The 17,364-nt window shown below is 45.3% G+C and overlaps 2 protein-coding genes across 2 annotated transcripts in view; both read left to right on the top strand.

Annotated features, from left to right (window-relative positions):
- The window catches only part of SMARCD1 (SWI/SNF related, matrix associated, actin dependent regulator of chromatin, subfamily d, member 1), a 32,549-nt gene extending 22,867 nt beyond the window's left edge, over positions 1-9,682 (top strand). The window contains exons 11-13 of the mRNA XM_044286765.1: positions 7,372-7,494; positions 7,567-7,668; positions 8,627-9,682. Coding sequence (XP_044142700.1) covers positions 7,372-7,494; positions 7,567-7,668; positions 8,627-8,680 — 279 coding nt within the window. The 3' untranslated portion in view covers positions 8,681-9,682. The remainder of the gene's footprint in view (positions 1-7,371; positions 7,495-7,566; positions 7,669-8,626) is intronic.
- A 5,377-nt stretch (positions 9,683-15,059) lies between these two features.
- Positions 15,060-17,364, top strand: part of GPD1 (glycerol-3-phosphate dehydrogenase 1) — a 70,784-nt gene continuing 68,479 nt past the window's right edge. The window contains exon 1 of the mRNA XM_044284973.1: positions 15,060-15,193. Coding sequence (XP_044140908.1) covers positions 15,156-15,193 — 38 coding nt within the window. The 5' untranslated portion in view covers positions 15,060-15,155. The remainder of the gene's footprint in view (positions 15,194-17,364) is intronic.

Raw genomic sequence — 17,364 nt, 5'->3', positions numbered from 1 at the left:
TTCTGAAAATAGGTGCTGGTCCCATCTCTGGGCTATCTGACATTGTGGCATATCCTAGCGGTGTGCCACCAATGTCTGAGCAGACTGATCAGGTTTGTGCTATCCTATAAGTTTGGTTGGGCAGGGGAGCTTCTAAAGGAGGAGGCCTGTCAATTTACTGTGACACAATTTTAAAGATGATTAACCGGTTAAAGGGGATTGAGGCAAATGCTCTAAAATGAGTTAAACAAACAAAACTCAATTCCCTGTTGACACATGGCAGATGCCACTGAGGCCACCGATTGGCTGCAGCAAATGCTGACAGCTTGGTGGGGACCGCTGGATCCAGGGGGGTATTGAAGAGGTGAACTGTGTCCTTTATTTTGCAGGTGTTTGGCCTGGCCTGTCCTTTCCTCGACTGAGCTGGGCAACCCATTTTATAAAGGGGGTTGTCTAGCCCTTCTCTCTCGCCCAAAGTGACACCGGGTGCGGGGAGATGCCGATTGGGGCAGTTATCAAGGCAACGGTCTGATACCCAGCAAGTCTACAGGTGAAACTCGAAAAATTTGAATATTGTGCAAAGTTCATTTATTTCAGTAATACTTAAAAGGTTAAACTAACATATGAGAGACTCATTACAGGCAAAGCGAGATATTTCAAGCCTTTATTATAATTTGGATGATTATAGCTTACAGCTTATGAAACCCCAAAGTCACAATTTTGAGGTCCCCTTTGCTCAGGGGGTATGGACTAATTAGCTGACTAGAGTGTGACACTTTGAGCCTAGAATATTGAACCTTTTCACAAAATTCTAATTTTAAGCTGCATTACTGACATAAATGGACTTTTGCACAATATTCTAATTTTTCAAGTTTCACCTGTATATGTACTGTCATTGCTCTCTCAAGCAGGGACAAGATTCTTGTGCAGACTATGAGATAAAGTTCAAATAAGGTTCCACTTTATTGTGGTGGAAACGGCAAAATAAACAGCCTTTACATTTCCGGCAAAAACTGCAAAACAAAATCTTGCTCGTCTGAGCACCAACTAATACAGGTCAGAATCTGCCTCTCCTATTAAACACAGGTCACACTGAGCATCAGGCTTTTCTTAGTCAGGACGGCAGCCAGCCTCCTGGACTTGTCTCCAGACTGACAGCCTGGGACGTGTTTTATTTCCCCTTAAAGGGAACCTGTCACTGGGATTTTGGGTATAATGCTGAGGACATCCGCAATGCCCAGTTCCCATAGCTCTGTGTGCTTTTATTGTGTATAAAACCGATTTGATACATATGCAAATAAACCTGAGATGAGTCAGAGCTTGAAAATATGACTTCTCTGGTCACACAAGTAAGACATGACTCTTTTATGTTAATTTGCATATGTATCAAATCAGTTTTTATTTTATTTTTTACACAATAAAAGCACCCAGAGCTATGGGGACTGGGTATTGCGGATGTGCTAGTGGCCATCTAGCAACCCATGTCCTCAGCTCTATACCCAAAATCCCGGTGACAGGTTCCCTTTAACAATCCCAGATTACTACAGCTGGAGATCCCTCAGGCTAGGGGAAAATGCCCTGGATTGGGGAGGTCCCACTACCAAACCTACCTTCCCCAGTCCAATAAAATCCAGCCCATGAATTACTAAAGAAAATAGCTTCAGCAACTATGTTTGCTGAAGCCAGCACCAGCCTGGATCTTGCTTACCTCACCCAGTTGAAGAGCCTGGGTGAGATATACACCACTTCCAGGACTTTACCATATATTCTTCTGTTCACATTACCACAGCACGTAGGAATAGAACTCGTGCTTGATACTTGCTGGGTGTTGGTTGGTTTTCCCGTCCACTGTCCCAGCATGCAGCAGCATCTCAATACCAATTCACACCGGAGAGGGCATAGCCAACCCTTGTATTGCATCATTGAAAAGCACTAATTCATTGGCTTCAGGTCATGCACCAGCCACCTATGCTATAGTTAGGCCTGACTGTTCTAGTTAGAAACAATGGATTCTGTTTTGTCCCCATTCACTGTCAATTGGGACAAAACTGAATGAAACAATGCATTCAGCTCAGTTTGGGTGCGTCCCTATCGCGGACAGACTAACTCCGCCAGCAGTGTTCTTCTGTCTGCGATGTTGTGCGGAGCAAGACGGGGATCTGTCCTGACATCACCTCTGTGTATTGGATAGCAAAGGATCCACCATTCACAACATTTGATGGTCAAATCTTATCTATTCTTTCCTTGTCCAGTGACCTCAGCACAGGGCAAAGAACAGGCCTAGAGGACTTTCCCATAGAAGTCAATGGTGTCCCCTCCTGACCATTGTGTCTATGGCCCATGGGGCTGCAATTTTTCTAATACTATCTAAATGCTGGGATTCTGTCATCCAGATTTTAGCTATAGAGCTTTTCATATCATCATATCAGTCTCCTTTATCTAAATAAAAATATACTAGTTTTACCCCCACCTGTCCTTTCATTTTTGATAAAAATCTCTTTTGTTTATATGCTAATTACCTTCATAAGGTGCCCAAGGGGCTGTCACTCCGGCCGTTGGAGCCCAGCCGCGCCTCTTATCGCCGCCCTGCTGTTAATTATTTACTCCTCTCCTCTGCTTTTTTTTTTTTTTTTTGCAGTGCGCCATAATCTCGCGCGGCTTCACCTCCGTCCTCCGCCTGTCAGGCGAGCTCGCGCCCTTCCTTTCTTCCCGTGTCGAGAGAAGCCGACAATCTATAGCTCACAGCTGCCATAGATTTCTGTCTTTATTTGCACCAGAAAACACATTGAAGATACATTTTTCCCAACTAATGGCAATGCCCCTTTCCTGCCCTTGTTGCCCCCTCTTTTGGAAAAGTGCCGGGGGTGCTGTAAAAAGAGGCACTTGTGAATTTTTGAGGAAAAAAACAACCGCACGGCTGGCGACTTTTTAATGCCACTCCCAGGTGCAAGGGAGATAATAAATCTCCCCCTATATCTTCAACAGAATACAGGGATTTATAGAGGGTCCTGAGAGCCGCCGGGAGGCATTTGGTTGGTGATGTCATCCTGTAGCTCACAGGAAGTCACATCCGAGAGACTTGCACATTAGAGCGAGTAGTCAGACAGACTTGAGGTCACATGACCAGACTCCCATTATGAAAAGGTAATTCCCAGGGGTTTTACTGCTGATCACCTGTCCTCTGGATAGCTTATCAGTATCTGATTGGGGAGGGTCTGACACCCGGGACCCCTGCCGATCAGCGGTTTGAGAAGGCACTGACGCTCGCAGCTTTCCTTAGGCCAGTGACGTTGCGTTCATCGGTCACGTGGCCTAGGTGCAGCACAGCCTAATTGAAGTGAATGGGGCTGAGCATGATACCGAGCATAGCTGTGCTTGGTGAGCTGAGAGAAGGCTGCGGAGCAATTGCAAGCACCAGTGCCTTCTTACACCGCTCATCGGCGGGGGACCCGGGTGTCAGATCCCCACCGATCAGATATCAGTGATTTATCCAGAGGATAGGTCCTCAGTATAAAACTCCCAGAAAATCCTCTTAATGGGAACCTGTCACCTTTGACGTGACAGCTTTACTAAATACTTCACCATTTTAGGGGACTTTCACACTAGCGTTTTTTCTCTTCCGGTATTGAGTTCTGTCCTAGGGGCTCAATACCGGAAAATAACTGATCAGTTTTATCCTAATGCATTGTGAATGGAGAGCAATCCGTTCAGGATGTCATCAGTTCAGTCACTGTACGGTTTTTGGACGGAGAAAATACTGCACCATGCTGCAGTATTTTCTCAGTCCAAAATTCCGGAACACTTGCCGGAATGCTGGATTCGGCATTCATTTACATTGAAATGCACTAATGCCGGACTCGGCCCTAAGTGTTCTGGAAAACCGGATCTGGTCTTTGGTTTTTATACCAGGTGTCTGTTAATATTTTGGGGACATTGGTAGAAGTTCCTTGTTAGGACATTTATGAAAAACAACTGTCAATCGACATTAGGACCTACTTGATAGATACTGCTGGTTTCAGTGGGAATGGCCAGAGGGGGGTGCTCTCACTGTCTTCAGTAGGAATAACATCTGACGGGTTGGGTTTTACCTGCTGATCCTCTGTTTTCTTATAGATTAAACAGAGCTGCAGTTGTGATCAGCTAGCAGGTATGTGACGTCTGCGGCAGCAGCAAGCCGAGGTCACCTAGCAGGGTAATGGTCTGAACACTCATCCATTTAAGTTTTGCATTGCATCAGTAGTTTCAGAGAAGAAGCCTGAGGTGGTCCATTACTGCGCAGTGTGATGCACCCGCGCAGGACTACTCGGATTGCTGAGATACAGATGTAAGATTTGTGCCTTTCCCTATAGCAAACGCTCTCGGGTTGGGGGAACTCTAGAATTCTGGTTTTCAGAACAATTGCAGAATAGGTTTTTAGGACTCCAGACTAAAAAAAAAATTTAAAAAAATTTAGGAGCCAAATTAAATTTTTAGTCGCCAAATCGAAACCAAATAAAAATGTTGGTATCAGATCGGCATAGGGTTGTTTCGATACCAAAATTTGATTCGCTTTCGTCACCATAAAAAAGTATTGCAATACTCGCAAAAAAAAAAAATGTTCGGCACATAATGGAACAGTCCTATCCTATTTTTTGGGGTGACAAGTTGACAAAAAAAATGGCGAATGCTCGCCGCATAGGAGATATTTTTAAATGATTTAATAGTTTGGACTTTTTCATACGCAGCACTATGTAATATGTTTATTTAATGTTTATATATTTTATATGTAAAATTGGGAAAGGGGGGATTTAAACTTAATATTTTGGGGTACCTTCACACTAGCGTTTTTCATTTCCGGCATAGAGTTCAGTTCTAGGGGCTCTATACCGGAAAATAACTGATCAGGCATATCCCCATGCATTCTGAATGGAGAGTAATCCGTTCAGGACGCATCAGGATGTCTTCAGTTCAGTCATTTTGACTGATCAGGCAAAAGATAAAACCGCAGCATGCTACGGTTTTATCTCCGGCGGAAAAAACTGAAGACTTGCCTGAATGCCAGATCTGGCATTTTTCCCCATAGGAATGTATTAGTGCCAGATCCGGCATTCAAAATACCGGAATGCAGGATCCGTCCTTCGGTGGATCCGGCAGGCAGTTCAGACGACGGAACTGCTTGCCGGATCACACTGCCGCAAGTGTGAAAGTGGCCTTAGTGTTTGTGTTATTTTACTTACGATTAGCCGCATTAGGGGCTGGAACCCTTGTCCTATTCACCCTTAGGCCCCTTTCACATGGGCGAGATTTCTGCGCGGGTGCAATGCGTGAGGTGAATGCATTGCACCCACACTGAATCCAGACCCATTCACTTCTATGGGGCTGTGCACATGAGTGGTGATTTTTCACGCATCACTTGTGCGTTGCATGAAAATCACAGCATGCTCTATGTTGTGCGTTTTTCACACAACGCAGGCCCCATAGAAGTTAATGGGGCTGCGTGAAAATCTCAAGCATCTGCAAGAAAGTGCGGATTCGGTGCGATTTTCATGCATGGTTGCTAGGATGAAAGTCTATTCCCTGTTTTATTTTCCCTTATAACATGTTATAAGGGGAAATAATAGCATTCTTTAATACAGAATGCCCAGTAGAAGGTCAATATAATAAACATTATATACACCCCAGTATAATAAACATTGGTGGCGCAGTGGGCAGTGTCAATGAGGGTTGAAAAACATTAACTCTCCTCCTCCAATTGATTGTGTAGCAGCCGGTCTCCTGTACTTTCTTCAGGACCTGTCAAAGGACCTGTGGTGACATCACTGTGCTGATCACACGGTACATTACATGATTCATCACCATGGTAATGGACCATGTGATGAGCTCAGTGATGTCACCACATGTCCTGAAGAAAGAACAGGAGACCAGCAGCTACGCGATCAATTGGAGGAGGTGAGTTAATTTATTTATTTTTTACAATTTTTTTTTTTTTTTTTTTTTTTAACCCTCATTGACACTGCCCACTGCGCCACCAATGCTTATTATACTGGGGCGTTGGAGGGGGGGGGGGGGCACACTGTACCACCAATGCTTATTATACTGGGGTGCACTGCGCCACCAATGAAGATAACTGACCTGTTAATACAAATACAGGAGGCGGGTGCTGGGATCAAATAGCCGACCTCTATGACAGGGAGCAGTTTACCCCTCAGGTGCCGCTCCCTGACATAGAGGTCGGGTGCCGGCTATTTGATTCCAGCACCGGCCTCCTGTATTTGTATTAACAGGTCAGTTATCTTCATTGGTGGCGCAGTGGCCACAGCCCCTCCCCTCCTTCTCCCGCGTCTCTTCTTATTGGCAGCGGCACAGGGGGGAGGGAGAGACTCCTCCTCTGCGCTGCTTAGAAGAACATCGTGTAACATGTATTCAACGGCAGAGCTGCGGCGGCAGGTCTAGTCGCAAATGGCGACAAGACTAAAAAGTCTTGTCGCCATTTGTAAATTCTAGGTCGCATTGGCTAACATTTTGGTCATCATCTGGAGCCCTGCTCTTTGGGCTTGTCTGTGCAGACATTTTGTGCTATCCCCCAGTGGATCAACTGCAAATTTTATGCAGCAAAAATTGTTGCAATCTTATGCCAGTAAAGGGGTGGTATAAAGTGGAGTAACATCTCAAGACAGAAGAGTTAGATTTAAAGGGGTTGTCCCACCAAAAATATTCTACATTGTTAAAGCCCGTACCTGGATCTGAGTACTTTTGTAATTGCATGTCAATAACTCGGTGGCTATACTACACTTTTTTTAATCACTGAACTGTATAGCGCCACCTGCTGTTTACCCTTTTTCGAAATTCTCTGTCCAGCTCACTGAGGTTGACATGCATGCTCAGTTCCATCTTTCAGCTGCAACAGAAAGGACACGCCCCATAAGCTGACAGCTTGAAATAAATCTAGCAGATCAATTGCAGCAATGAATGGGGAGATCTCTGGATCCATGTGAGGTACAGGGCTGGTTCTGGCTTTGTCATGTGCTATATGATGTCTGATTTTTATTTTTTTACATTAGTCATGGGAGAACCCCTTTAAAGATGCACCATATTTATCAAACATAACGCGACGTTTGAGAAATTTGTGTCGGAAATGACCTCAACGCAGACTCCTGCAAGTGAGACTTTAAAGATTCCCGTCATGATAAATCTTCCCCATGGTCTTTAGGGCTATCATTGTCATGCAGGGGACTCTTGAAGGACATATTTAGGCTCATTCGTTACATCGGTGACCTAATTGTCGCTGTAGGCATCTCTGTATACGTGTGTTGCATCTGCTGCCAGTTTTATTCTCCATTCAGCCAGGAGCTTTATATATTGCATACATTTTCTTCTCGGCAAACCTGTTAACATAATGTGTCGTTTATCTAGATCCATGAAACTATTGAAACGATCAATCAACTGAAGATTCAGAGGGAGTTCATGTTGAGTTTTGCCCGTGATCCTCAAGGATTCATCAATGATTGGCTGCAGTCTCAGTGCCGAGACCTAAAGGTTAGTGGTGAGAGGGTCACGTGCTCCGTCGTCATGCTGAGCTTCTCGTTCTCATCAAGATCTCTGTTTCAGACTATGACTGATGTCGTGGGCAATCCAGAAGAGGAACGCAGGGCAGAGTTTTATTTCCAGCCCTGGGCTCAGGAGGCTGTTTGCCGATATTTCTACTCAAAGGTATGTTCCTCCATGTTCTGTTTCTGGATCTCTGCCTCGTTTAACTCCTTACTGCCGCAAGCCATTTTGACTTTATGAAGTTTATTTATTTTAATTTTTTTTTTTATTTTTCCATCACCCCCTCCCCCCTCCTTTCTGTTGATGTAGCAGTGCCAGGTCATGTTTTTATAGGGTGGTGTAAATATACATTATCGAAGGAATAATCAGACCAATTGTCACCGTACGCACCGCCATGTCTTGCAAGCATATGGGGGGTACAAAACAATGTAAAAAAGAGGCACTCACTTTTTGAAGGTCCCACTGATCCAGTGCTTCAGCTTCCACCTCCACCAGGTTGATGGTGGTGCGCCCTTTCTGTTCATGTGACTGGTGCAGCCAATTGCTGGCCTGAGCAGTCACGTTTACAGGAACGCTGCATCAATGCCAGGACTCAGTGGTCGTGTGCCGTTCTTGTACAAGCGACCACTGAGACCATTGATTTGACTATAGCTGTCACGTGATCAGAAACAGCTGGAGTCCAGTGTTTGCTGGACAGGAGTTGGATGGAGAGGACCTTCATAAGGTGAGTGACTCGTTTTTGTTTTTATTGCCATCCTGCTACTGGACATGACCATGCTTGATCGTTTCTAAGATACACTGCAATACTTCTGTATTGCAGTGTATTACGTCTGTCTCCATAATGCTGACGGGCATCTTATTAGAGGCAGGGACTGATAGAAGTAATAAGATGCCAAAGTTGGGAGTCATTGCCAGGCCCTTGGCTGCACCAGTAGCAAACCTGTTGCATGGCGGGCAATATGATGACGGAGGGGGTGAACCACTTATATGCCACAGGATTTCAGGAATTTTTTTAGATGTAGAAAATGATCTGCTGTGTAAATCAAGTTTTTTTTTTTTTTTTTTTTTATATATTCTCTATTTTTTCACTTTTTAATTTTTATTTTTTTCCCCCAAATAGGTGCAGCAAAGACGCCAGGAGCTGGAACAAGCCCTAGGGATTAGAAACACATAAAGCAAGCTTCCTTTGGATGTTTTGAAGAAGAGTGTTCCTCACAGCCAGCATCTCGGCATCTTCTTGAGGCTTTAGGAAGCTGCTGTAGATTGTTCTGGATTTGAGGCCTCTGTGAAACGACTGACACGTGGAATATGGACACACTAATAGTTATTTATACTGTCCTCAGATGTTACAGATCTTAAAAGACCAGAAAATCCTTGGAGGGCTAGACTTGAGTTATATTCTGAAGGATCCAGTACATTTATTTTTAGACTTTCCTTAAGTGTCATTATTTTTTATTGTTTTGTGTAATGTTCATTATGTTTAACATAGTATTCCACCCTCCCCAGAGAGAAAAGATGCCGCCAGCTATATCTTTTGTAGCCATTAACTATGTGCGCTCCTATGACTAGAGGTTCATACCTGTCCGTAAACCGATAGCACGGTATATTTGTAATGCACACACCGTAGAGGCGGGATGGGTGTGTAGTTTATACTCCACATTTGTGTTCATCCATCGCAATGGCCGCCTCAGCTGTGTCAGCAGCAAATAGATTCTAAATTAACCCTTGTGCAGTGGGGGCACTGTGTACTTGAGTTCAGCCCTGTTATCTGGGACCTCATACGGTTGTACCACAAAAACTAAATTACCCCCCTTTTTTTCTTTTTTTTTCTTTTTTTTTTCTTTTTTTTCTTTTGCTGAAAAGGTTACAAGTCTTTGGACTGAGAAAAGTGGTCAGTAGATTTCAATAATGAAGGACTCTTATGTGGAAGAGTGTACCGTAATGTATTCTACAGCATTGGCAGTCTGAGGAACGGGCTCTTAATATGCTGCTTAGCCTTCCAGGGTACATCCCGACAAGCCCCCCCAACCTCCGTCACTGAATGTGCCCCGAGCACCTCTATTCTCATACAATGTAGCCTTTTTATTTTTAAGCAGATTATGGTTTTGATGGACCAAAATATTGTTTTGTACCTTGTAGTCATTGCCAAGTTTTAATAAAAGCAAGTTCTAATTAAGACCAGTATCTGACCTCATCATAAGTGCTGTTTGTATTGTTTAAAGGCGATGGACACCTATTGGGGGCAGTTTTTTATTATTACATTGTACTCCTTTTCAGCTAAGAATCCTTTAACCACTTGGTCTTTATTTAAAAAAAACAAGGTGGAGATTCTCTGGGTCCCGGGGGAGGACTCCCATCAATCGGATACTGATGACCAATCCAGAGGATAGGTCATCAGTTATAAAGTTTCAGTAAACCCCTTTAAATAACTGTTTATAAGCTGCTGTTAGTTTAGAAATAAGAACTATACATAGCCATCAGATGACTGCTCAAAGCGATAGTAAGAGGCTCACAGCTAAGCTAAAGCTTATGGTCACTGTAGCAAACTGCATAAATCAATGCTAAAGTGGATATAAGAAATTTGTAATGTATCTGATCAGAAAAAATGCTTTTCTCCACTGCTAAACTAACACTTTGCTGAATCTGTTTTTGAGAGAAAAGATGGACTGTTGGTTCTTTGAAGAATCATATTACATGCTGCCCATAGAAGCCTATGGATCAGGGAGGAGTATGAGCTGCTAGAGGGAGAAAAAGGCATTTGTCTCTGAGATATATTACAATCTTTCTCATCTTCACTTGTGCTGCTGGAAAGTTTATTGAAAGTACAGTGACTGTTTTAAACACCTCAGAAACTGCATAGTTTGCTGTGCTACGCCTTTTCCATAGCTCTTGTCCACTGCAATAGGAGCTACTGAAACCGTAGTAACGGGGAGATGAGACAAACCCCTTTAAGAGCCACTTTGCTCTACTGACAAAATTTCTAGCTCATTTGGTGTGTCCAACGTGAAATTACATCCACTTCAACGGGGCCAGAAAAAAGGAAATTACTCTGCGTGCATTCAGTGCCCTATGTCCGTTCCGCAAAAGAATACAACGTGTCCTATTATTGGGGCCAGCTGTTCTGTTCCGCAAAATATATACGGTCGTGTGCATGAGCCCTTAATGAAAGTTACACTATGAAATGCATATGCCGTATACAGTGAAGTAGTAGGGTGACGGTCAATAATCAATTATGTGACACCTTCCTGTGTGGTTGATGCAGTCAGCTGCTCTGTAAAGGGTTGCCTGTGATGCATGACGCATTAGGGATCATTCACATAAGTGGTGGATGCCCTGGCTTTAGGGGCATTCTTCCAAAAGTCTGATTCACTTTCTTTGGGTTAACATGGCCATTATGAAAATTGCCAAATGTTTTCATAAGCGCCTGGAAACGTGGGGGGGGGGGGGGGGGGAAATGGCAATATTTTAAAGTAAAGGTAAGGAGTACAAGGTGACACTGGTTGTGGCCAGGATCGCAGCGGTGATCCCATAGAGTTGCATGTGTGTCTTGACTGCAACCCCGAATCGTGAAAACTCCTCCAACTCTTCTGGACTTTTTTCGATATAGGGGGCACAGTAGCGCGCTGCTACACCATTCATTTCTGTGGGAACACCACCATACTGCGCTACCCCTGCGATCCTGGCCGCGACCAGTGTCGCTTTGTAGCCCTATCCGTAAACAGAATTGCCAGCAAAACTGTTTTAAAGGAGTTCTCCAATAATCCACAGACTAGGAGACAAGGGTCTGATCAGTGGGGCTACAACCTCTGGGGCCCCTGCTCATTATGAGCCTGGGGGCCGTATGTTTCCTGTTTGAATAGAGCAGCGGTCACACATGCATACTACTGCTCCATTAAACTCTGGAACTGGAGAAGATAGCCATGTGTATCGCTCTCCTATATCTGGCAGTGCCATAGATTTTATTTTATGTTTCCCCTGGACTAAGATATTGATGACCTAAGAGGTCATTCGAATGATATTGATGGGGAGGCAACATCTCCTCTGACCACCGTATGTGGCAGCTGTGGTTAAAGGGTAAACAGTCTATGGAGCCTGAACTCCACAGCGCCATACACTGTGCAGTGGTCATTCTCAGGTACTGCATCTCAGCTCCTATTCAGGGGAACAAATTGTACACATTTGGCGTTATCTGAGCGCCTGTGCTCGGTGCCCTCAAAAGGTGACAGTTCAGATTTTCTTATTTCATGAATTATGCTAGAAAAATTTGTCTTTAGACTTTCACCAGTTTCACGGAAGCCTAATCTTTCTGCCAGTATTGGGGTCCAGCTATACGGTGACGAGGTGTTTTTTTTTTTTTTTTTTGGTAGTCGATGGTGTTTCAACTGTGACGCAACAGTCACAAAACAATCTGACTCGGATGGATTTTTTGCAACTGTTGCTTTGCAGTCACATTGTGTCACTGTTGACTATCATTACATAGAACGTTGCGAGACTTTTCAGCGACAAGAAGTCTTGCGACACTTTGCCGTGTAGCCGGGTCCCTACAGCCACTGGTTTAGTGACTGATTAAAGGGGGTTTCCAAGTGTTTAATAGGTTCCCTTTAAAGGGTTATCAGTATCATCACATCAACTTTGTGCTGCCCACACTAACGGCAGTATAAAGTAGAGACAGGTGAGTTGATTTCTGCGGTCTGTCATTTATAAGTAAAAAGTAAGTGGTTGCCGAGAACCAACATCACAATCATTGCAGACTGGGCCTGGAAAAGAGTCCCGGCCACCTGAGAAGAGTCCCAGTTATTCATGAATTCCTGCTCCCCCCCCCTGCTGATGGCTGACTGGTTTCTACCTAGTTGTCTCCCTTTCTCTCTAGGAGAAAACTGCCAATCAGCAGATGGGTGAGGGAGCAGGAGATTATAATAACCAGGACTCTTCTCGGGTAGATTTGACTCTTTTCCAGGCCTGGGCTGTAATGATTGATGCTGGTTCTCGGCAACCACTGACTTTTAGCTGATGAGTGACACACCGCTGACATCAGCATTTCTGTCACTACTTTAGGCTGCCATCAGTGAGATCAGCATAACGTTGATGACGGGTTCCCTTTAAGATCATCATAGGCTCTTATGATGCTGTTGATTCAGGGGTTGCCTACACCGCAGATTTGGCCATCTGGACATAACAGGGTTTCCCATCCAGAGCATTTACATTCACATGAAACGCCACAAATGTCTGATACGTAGGGTACAGCACCAGAACGGGAGGAGGTCTCCTGACCCCACTCTCTATGGAGGTCTAGGAGGGTCCCCTCACACACTGCGTAGTTTTCCACATTGAAATCCATCTGCTATGTTGGCCTATGGGGATGACGAGCGTCGTCACCTGCGTCCTGTTAATATTCTGCAGCGGAACAGAAAACAAATGTTTTGTTGCGGATTTCACGTAGCTGGATTCCCGTGTGCTCCAGGGTCCACGCAAAAGAAAGGTCATGTCCTATCTTTGGCTGCAAGATGCCGATTGAACTCAATGCGATGCAGGGTGCATCTGGCTGGTATTTGTGGTTTGTGGTCCGCAAAACTGATACGGTTGTGTGAATGCACCCCAAGGTTAAGGCCATGCGGTCAGGTTTCCTGATGCAGTTTTGGAATTCAAACAAGAGATGTCGTATCCGTCCTTTATGCTTTCTCAGCCTGATTTTCGGCTTCCAAAACTGCATCAGGAAACCTGACCGTCTGGCCGTACCATTATAGATCCCGCTGGTGCTGTTAGTTTGGGTCATTAGTGGGGCGGCTGGGATTTGCAGCTGTACTATAGATGCTTAATTGCCCACACATTGTGACTATTTGAATGAGGGCTCCTGCACACGTCCGTATCCATTTTTTTTTGTGGTCCACAAATCGCATATACGCACCACACGGTTTCTGGCTGAGTGCGTGCCGCCATGTTTCTTTTTCTCCTGCCTTGTCCACAGAACAGGCAGGAATAAGATATGTTCTATTTTTTTTCGTGGCCGTGTGCGGTCTGCCTCCTTTGCGGCCTCAATCAGATGAATAGACGTGGACCAAAACTATGGCCGTGTGCAATCCTGATTCTGAACAGGTCGGTCGTGTAACTACTTACCTGTCATTTCTGGCATATCCTGAATTTACATGGATTTGTAGAAATGTCTAAGGCCAGTTTCAGACGAGTGATCACTGCATGTGGGAGCGTGAAGGCCCATAGTGATCCCACTCCTTTGACCAAGACCACACGGCATTATCATGATGTGCGTCTCTGCCCAACCGCCACTGTAATGGTTTGTACTGATGACATTAGGCGAGTACAGCTGGCGAGTACAGCAGAGACACACAGCATTATAACTCACTATGACGCCATGCCGTCCAGTAAACTATGGGAATTCACGCTGCCACACAGAGTGTTTCATTAAGACCCCTTTCACACGAGCGAGTTTTCCGCGCGGGTGCAATGCGTGACGTGAACGCATAGCACCCGCACTGAATCCTGACCGACTTCATTTCAATGGGTCTGTGTACATGAGCGTTGTTTTTCACGCATCACTTGTGCGTTGCGTGAAAATCACAGCATGTTCTATATTCTGTGTTTTTCACGCAGTGAATGGGGCTTTATTGAAAAACGCATTGCATCCGGTAAGAGATGTTTGTAAACCTTCAGGTTTTTTTAACACGCGTGAAAAACACATCAAAACTGATTGCACGCGTGTGGAAAAAAACAACGCAATTGCAGACAAAACTGACTGAACCTGCTGGTGAAATGGTGCAAGTCTGACTGAAGGCATTCTCGCCCAATCTGTACAGTTTAGACGCCTAAGGCCTCTTGCACACGACCGTATGGCTTTTTCAGTATTTTGCTGTCTGCAAAAAACGGATCCGCAAGAAATACAGATGACATCCGTGTGCATTCCATTTTTTTGTGGAACAGAACAGCTGGCCACTGATTGAACAGTACTATCCTTGTCCGTCATGCGGACAATAATGGGACATGTTCCATCTTTGAACGGAAATACGGAAACTCAAGGCATACGGAGTACCTTCCGTTTTTTTTTTTTGCGGATCTATTGAAATGAATGGTTCTGTATATGGTCCGTGTACAGAACGCAAAAAAACGGTATAAGGGTACGTTCACACTTTTTTTTTTCCCCCATAAACATTTGTGTGCACGAGGTCTAAGGGTATATTCACATGGGCAGTCTTTGATCAGGTTTTCTTTCTGTTATAATGTCAAAATCACCTGTGGATCACGAAAAAAAAATCGTATAGATAAGTTACTTTTCTGGTTTCAATCAGCTCCTGCTTTTGGCTTCAAAAACTGTATAAAAAAAAAAAAAAAAAACCCTGATCAAAAGCCGCAGGTGTGAATATGCCCTAAAGGTAGCAATCGTCTTGCAGGGTTTTCACTCTTTGCTTCCTGACAGCTAATTAAATGAAGGCGGTAATGAGCCTCACCAGCCGTACAATGGGGCAGATCCTGGCACCTCACTGTCTCTGCCAGACACGGGGAGGGCAAGGTCCCCGCTCAGCCAATCAGCGGCAGGGGGCGTGGTCGGAGTTGCACAAGACTGACAGCTCAGGTTTAAATGCCAGGAGTTGTGAGCGGGCAGGGTGTCAGCAGCACTGTGTACAGCCGGGCACACCGTCATGGCACTGAAGGTCTGCATCGTGGGCTCTGGTAATTGGTAAGTGTGTGATCTCTCTATGTAGGTGAGGGGACCAGCAGGGGGCGCTGTTCAGTTGCCCCCATAGAGCAGCATGTGATCCTGTGGACAGAAATGCCTTTGTTGTAGACTGAGCAGCAGCAGGACATAATCCACCCCCTGCTAAGCACATGCTGAGCTGTTCTCCCTCAGATCCTTCTCTACAGTCACAGGATATGTGTCTCCTATAGCACTAGACCATGGAGCTAACAGTCTATTTTCCAGAGAAGCAGCCAACTCCATATGCCCAGGTATTACCAGGCTGTATCTAGCAACTATTGAAAAAAACTACCCAGTGCCCATAGTCTGGGGTATATGGATGACATAGGGGGTCTGTTCTGGTGAAGTGATTGTTATCTCCATGGTGTCTTCTGACATAACCTCTGCACTACGGTCAATGTGCTTAAGAGAGCAAATTCCACCTGACAGGCTATCCTCTTACACCGCACTGAGGTGCCCTGGGGTGTGCTGCAGGGGACTTACTGGAGGGGACATGGAGCAAGACACCATTGTATACGGTTCTGAGCGGGTTAGGGCACTTGTGTTCACGTGGCACCTGAGGCTTCGGGTGTTTACATGCATACATCCGGGCACAGCTCGCTGCATTCCGTGACTGAGCAGCAACCCAGTCATTGTTAGAAACTATTTCAAGGCGCTCTCCGGGACTTAAAGGGGTTGGCCACTTCATAACAATATTTCCTAAATGCTGCCAAACTGTGCAATGTGGTGCGGTCCACTTTTCTTTCACTTCAGTGGTTGGTCAGAAGGCTGCCGATCCATGGGTTACGTAAGGAGAGGTTCACACGAGGGATTCTGACTGCGTATCCGACCGCGCAGGTTTTCATTTTGAATGGTGTGGAGTGCAGTGAATGGAGCTAAACCGTGAACAGGCACCCATTGCAGCTTTCCGGGGTACCGTGGCAAGAATTGACAAGTGGATTCGTAGCGCGGTCTGGAAAAGAGCACAGGAAATATCCTCGGACGCATATACCGCAGCACAGTCACTCACAACGAAAAGCGAAAATGGGAGGTGGTTTCAGAGCAGATTGGGCGCAGGTTTTCAGCACCAAATCCGCACTGCCAAAAAATGTTTTGTGAACATAACCTAAAAAAATGCAGTTAATGGCGACCAAGATGGCAGTGGTCATGGTCACATCTCTTTCTTGGCTATACCAGGCTGCATCCTCTTCTGTGCAGGAGCTGGTGGCAGCTGAACCAGTCCAGAGCCTGCGCAGGAGGGGATGCAGCCACAGAAAGTTGAGAAAAAGGTCACAAGTAAATCATGTGACTTCCGCCATCTTGGTTGCCTTGGACAGTGTCCGCTTTGGGCAGCTGGGGGGGGGGTCTTCTGACAGCCGCTGAGGTGAAAGACAAGTCACTTTAGGGCGCCTTCACACCTAGCAGGTTTTAGTACAGAAAATGTCTGCGACTGAATATAAGTTCTATTCATGTGAATGGAGTTGTTTTGGCGAGAAGCACATGGATGGGACAGCCAAGCCAAAATTCTGGCAAAAACTCACCGGTGGCGGCATCCTTTCTGCTTCCCATACATCTCAGTGAGAAGCGGTACTGAGGATTGCGGAGTGGTGCACCGAGACCAGACATGTCCCTTCTCTGCATGTCCCTTCTCGGCCATGGTATTAGGCTGCCTCTCTGAGATTCTCAGCGCTGTCTCTCATTGAAATGAATGGGAGGCAGAAAGGACGCAGCTGCCGGCGGGTTTTCAGTGGAGTTTCGGCAAGGCTGTCCGTGCCAAAATTCCACTGTAAATGCCGTAGTTGCAAATGGCCCCCCAACATTGATGACATATTCTGTAACTGCTTATGTTCTACATTTTACTTTATGATCTTGGAAGTGAGACTAAGACTACTTTTTACATCTGCGCTTTCCCTTTCCGCTATTGAGATCCGTCATAGGATCTCAATAGCGGAGGAAAACGCTTCCGTTTTGTCCTCATTCATTGTCAACGGGGACAAAACTGAGCGAAACGGAATGCACCAGTGGATATGGTGCGGAGCAAGACAGATCAGTCATGACTCACAATGTAAGTCAATGGGGACTGATCCATTTTCTCTGACACAAAAGAAAACGGATCCGTCCCCCATTCACTTTCAGTGGTGTTCTTGGCGGATCCTTGTTGGCTATGTTAAAGA

This window comes from Bufo gargarizans, chromosome 3, assembly GCF_014858855.1.
Source record: "Bufo gargarizans isolate SCDJY-AF-19 chromosome 3, ASM1485885v1, whole genome shotgun sequence".
In the NCBI taxonomy this organism is placed as follows: Eukaryota; Metazoa; Chordata; class Amphibia; order Anura; family Bufonidae; genus Bufo; species Bufo gargarizans.
This window is presented reverse-complemented; position numbering and strand designations above follow the sequence as displayed.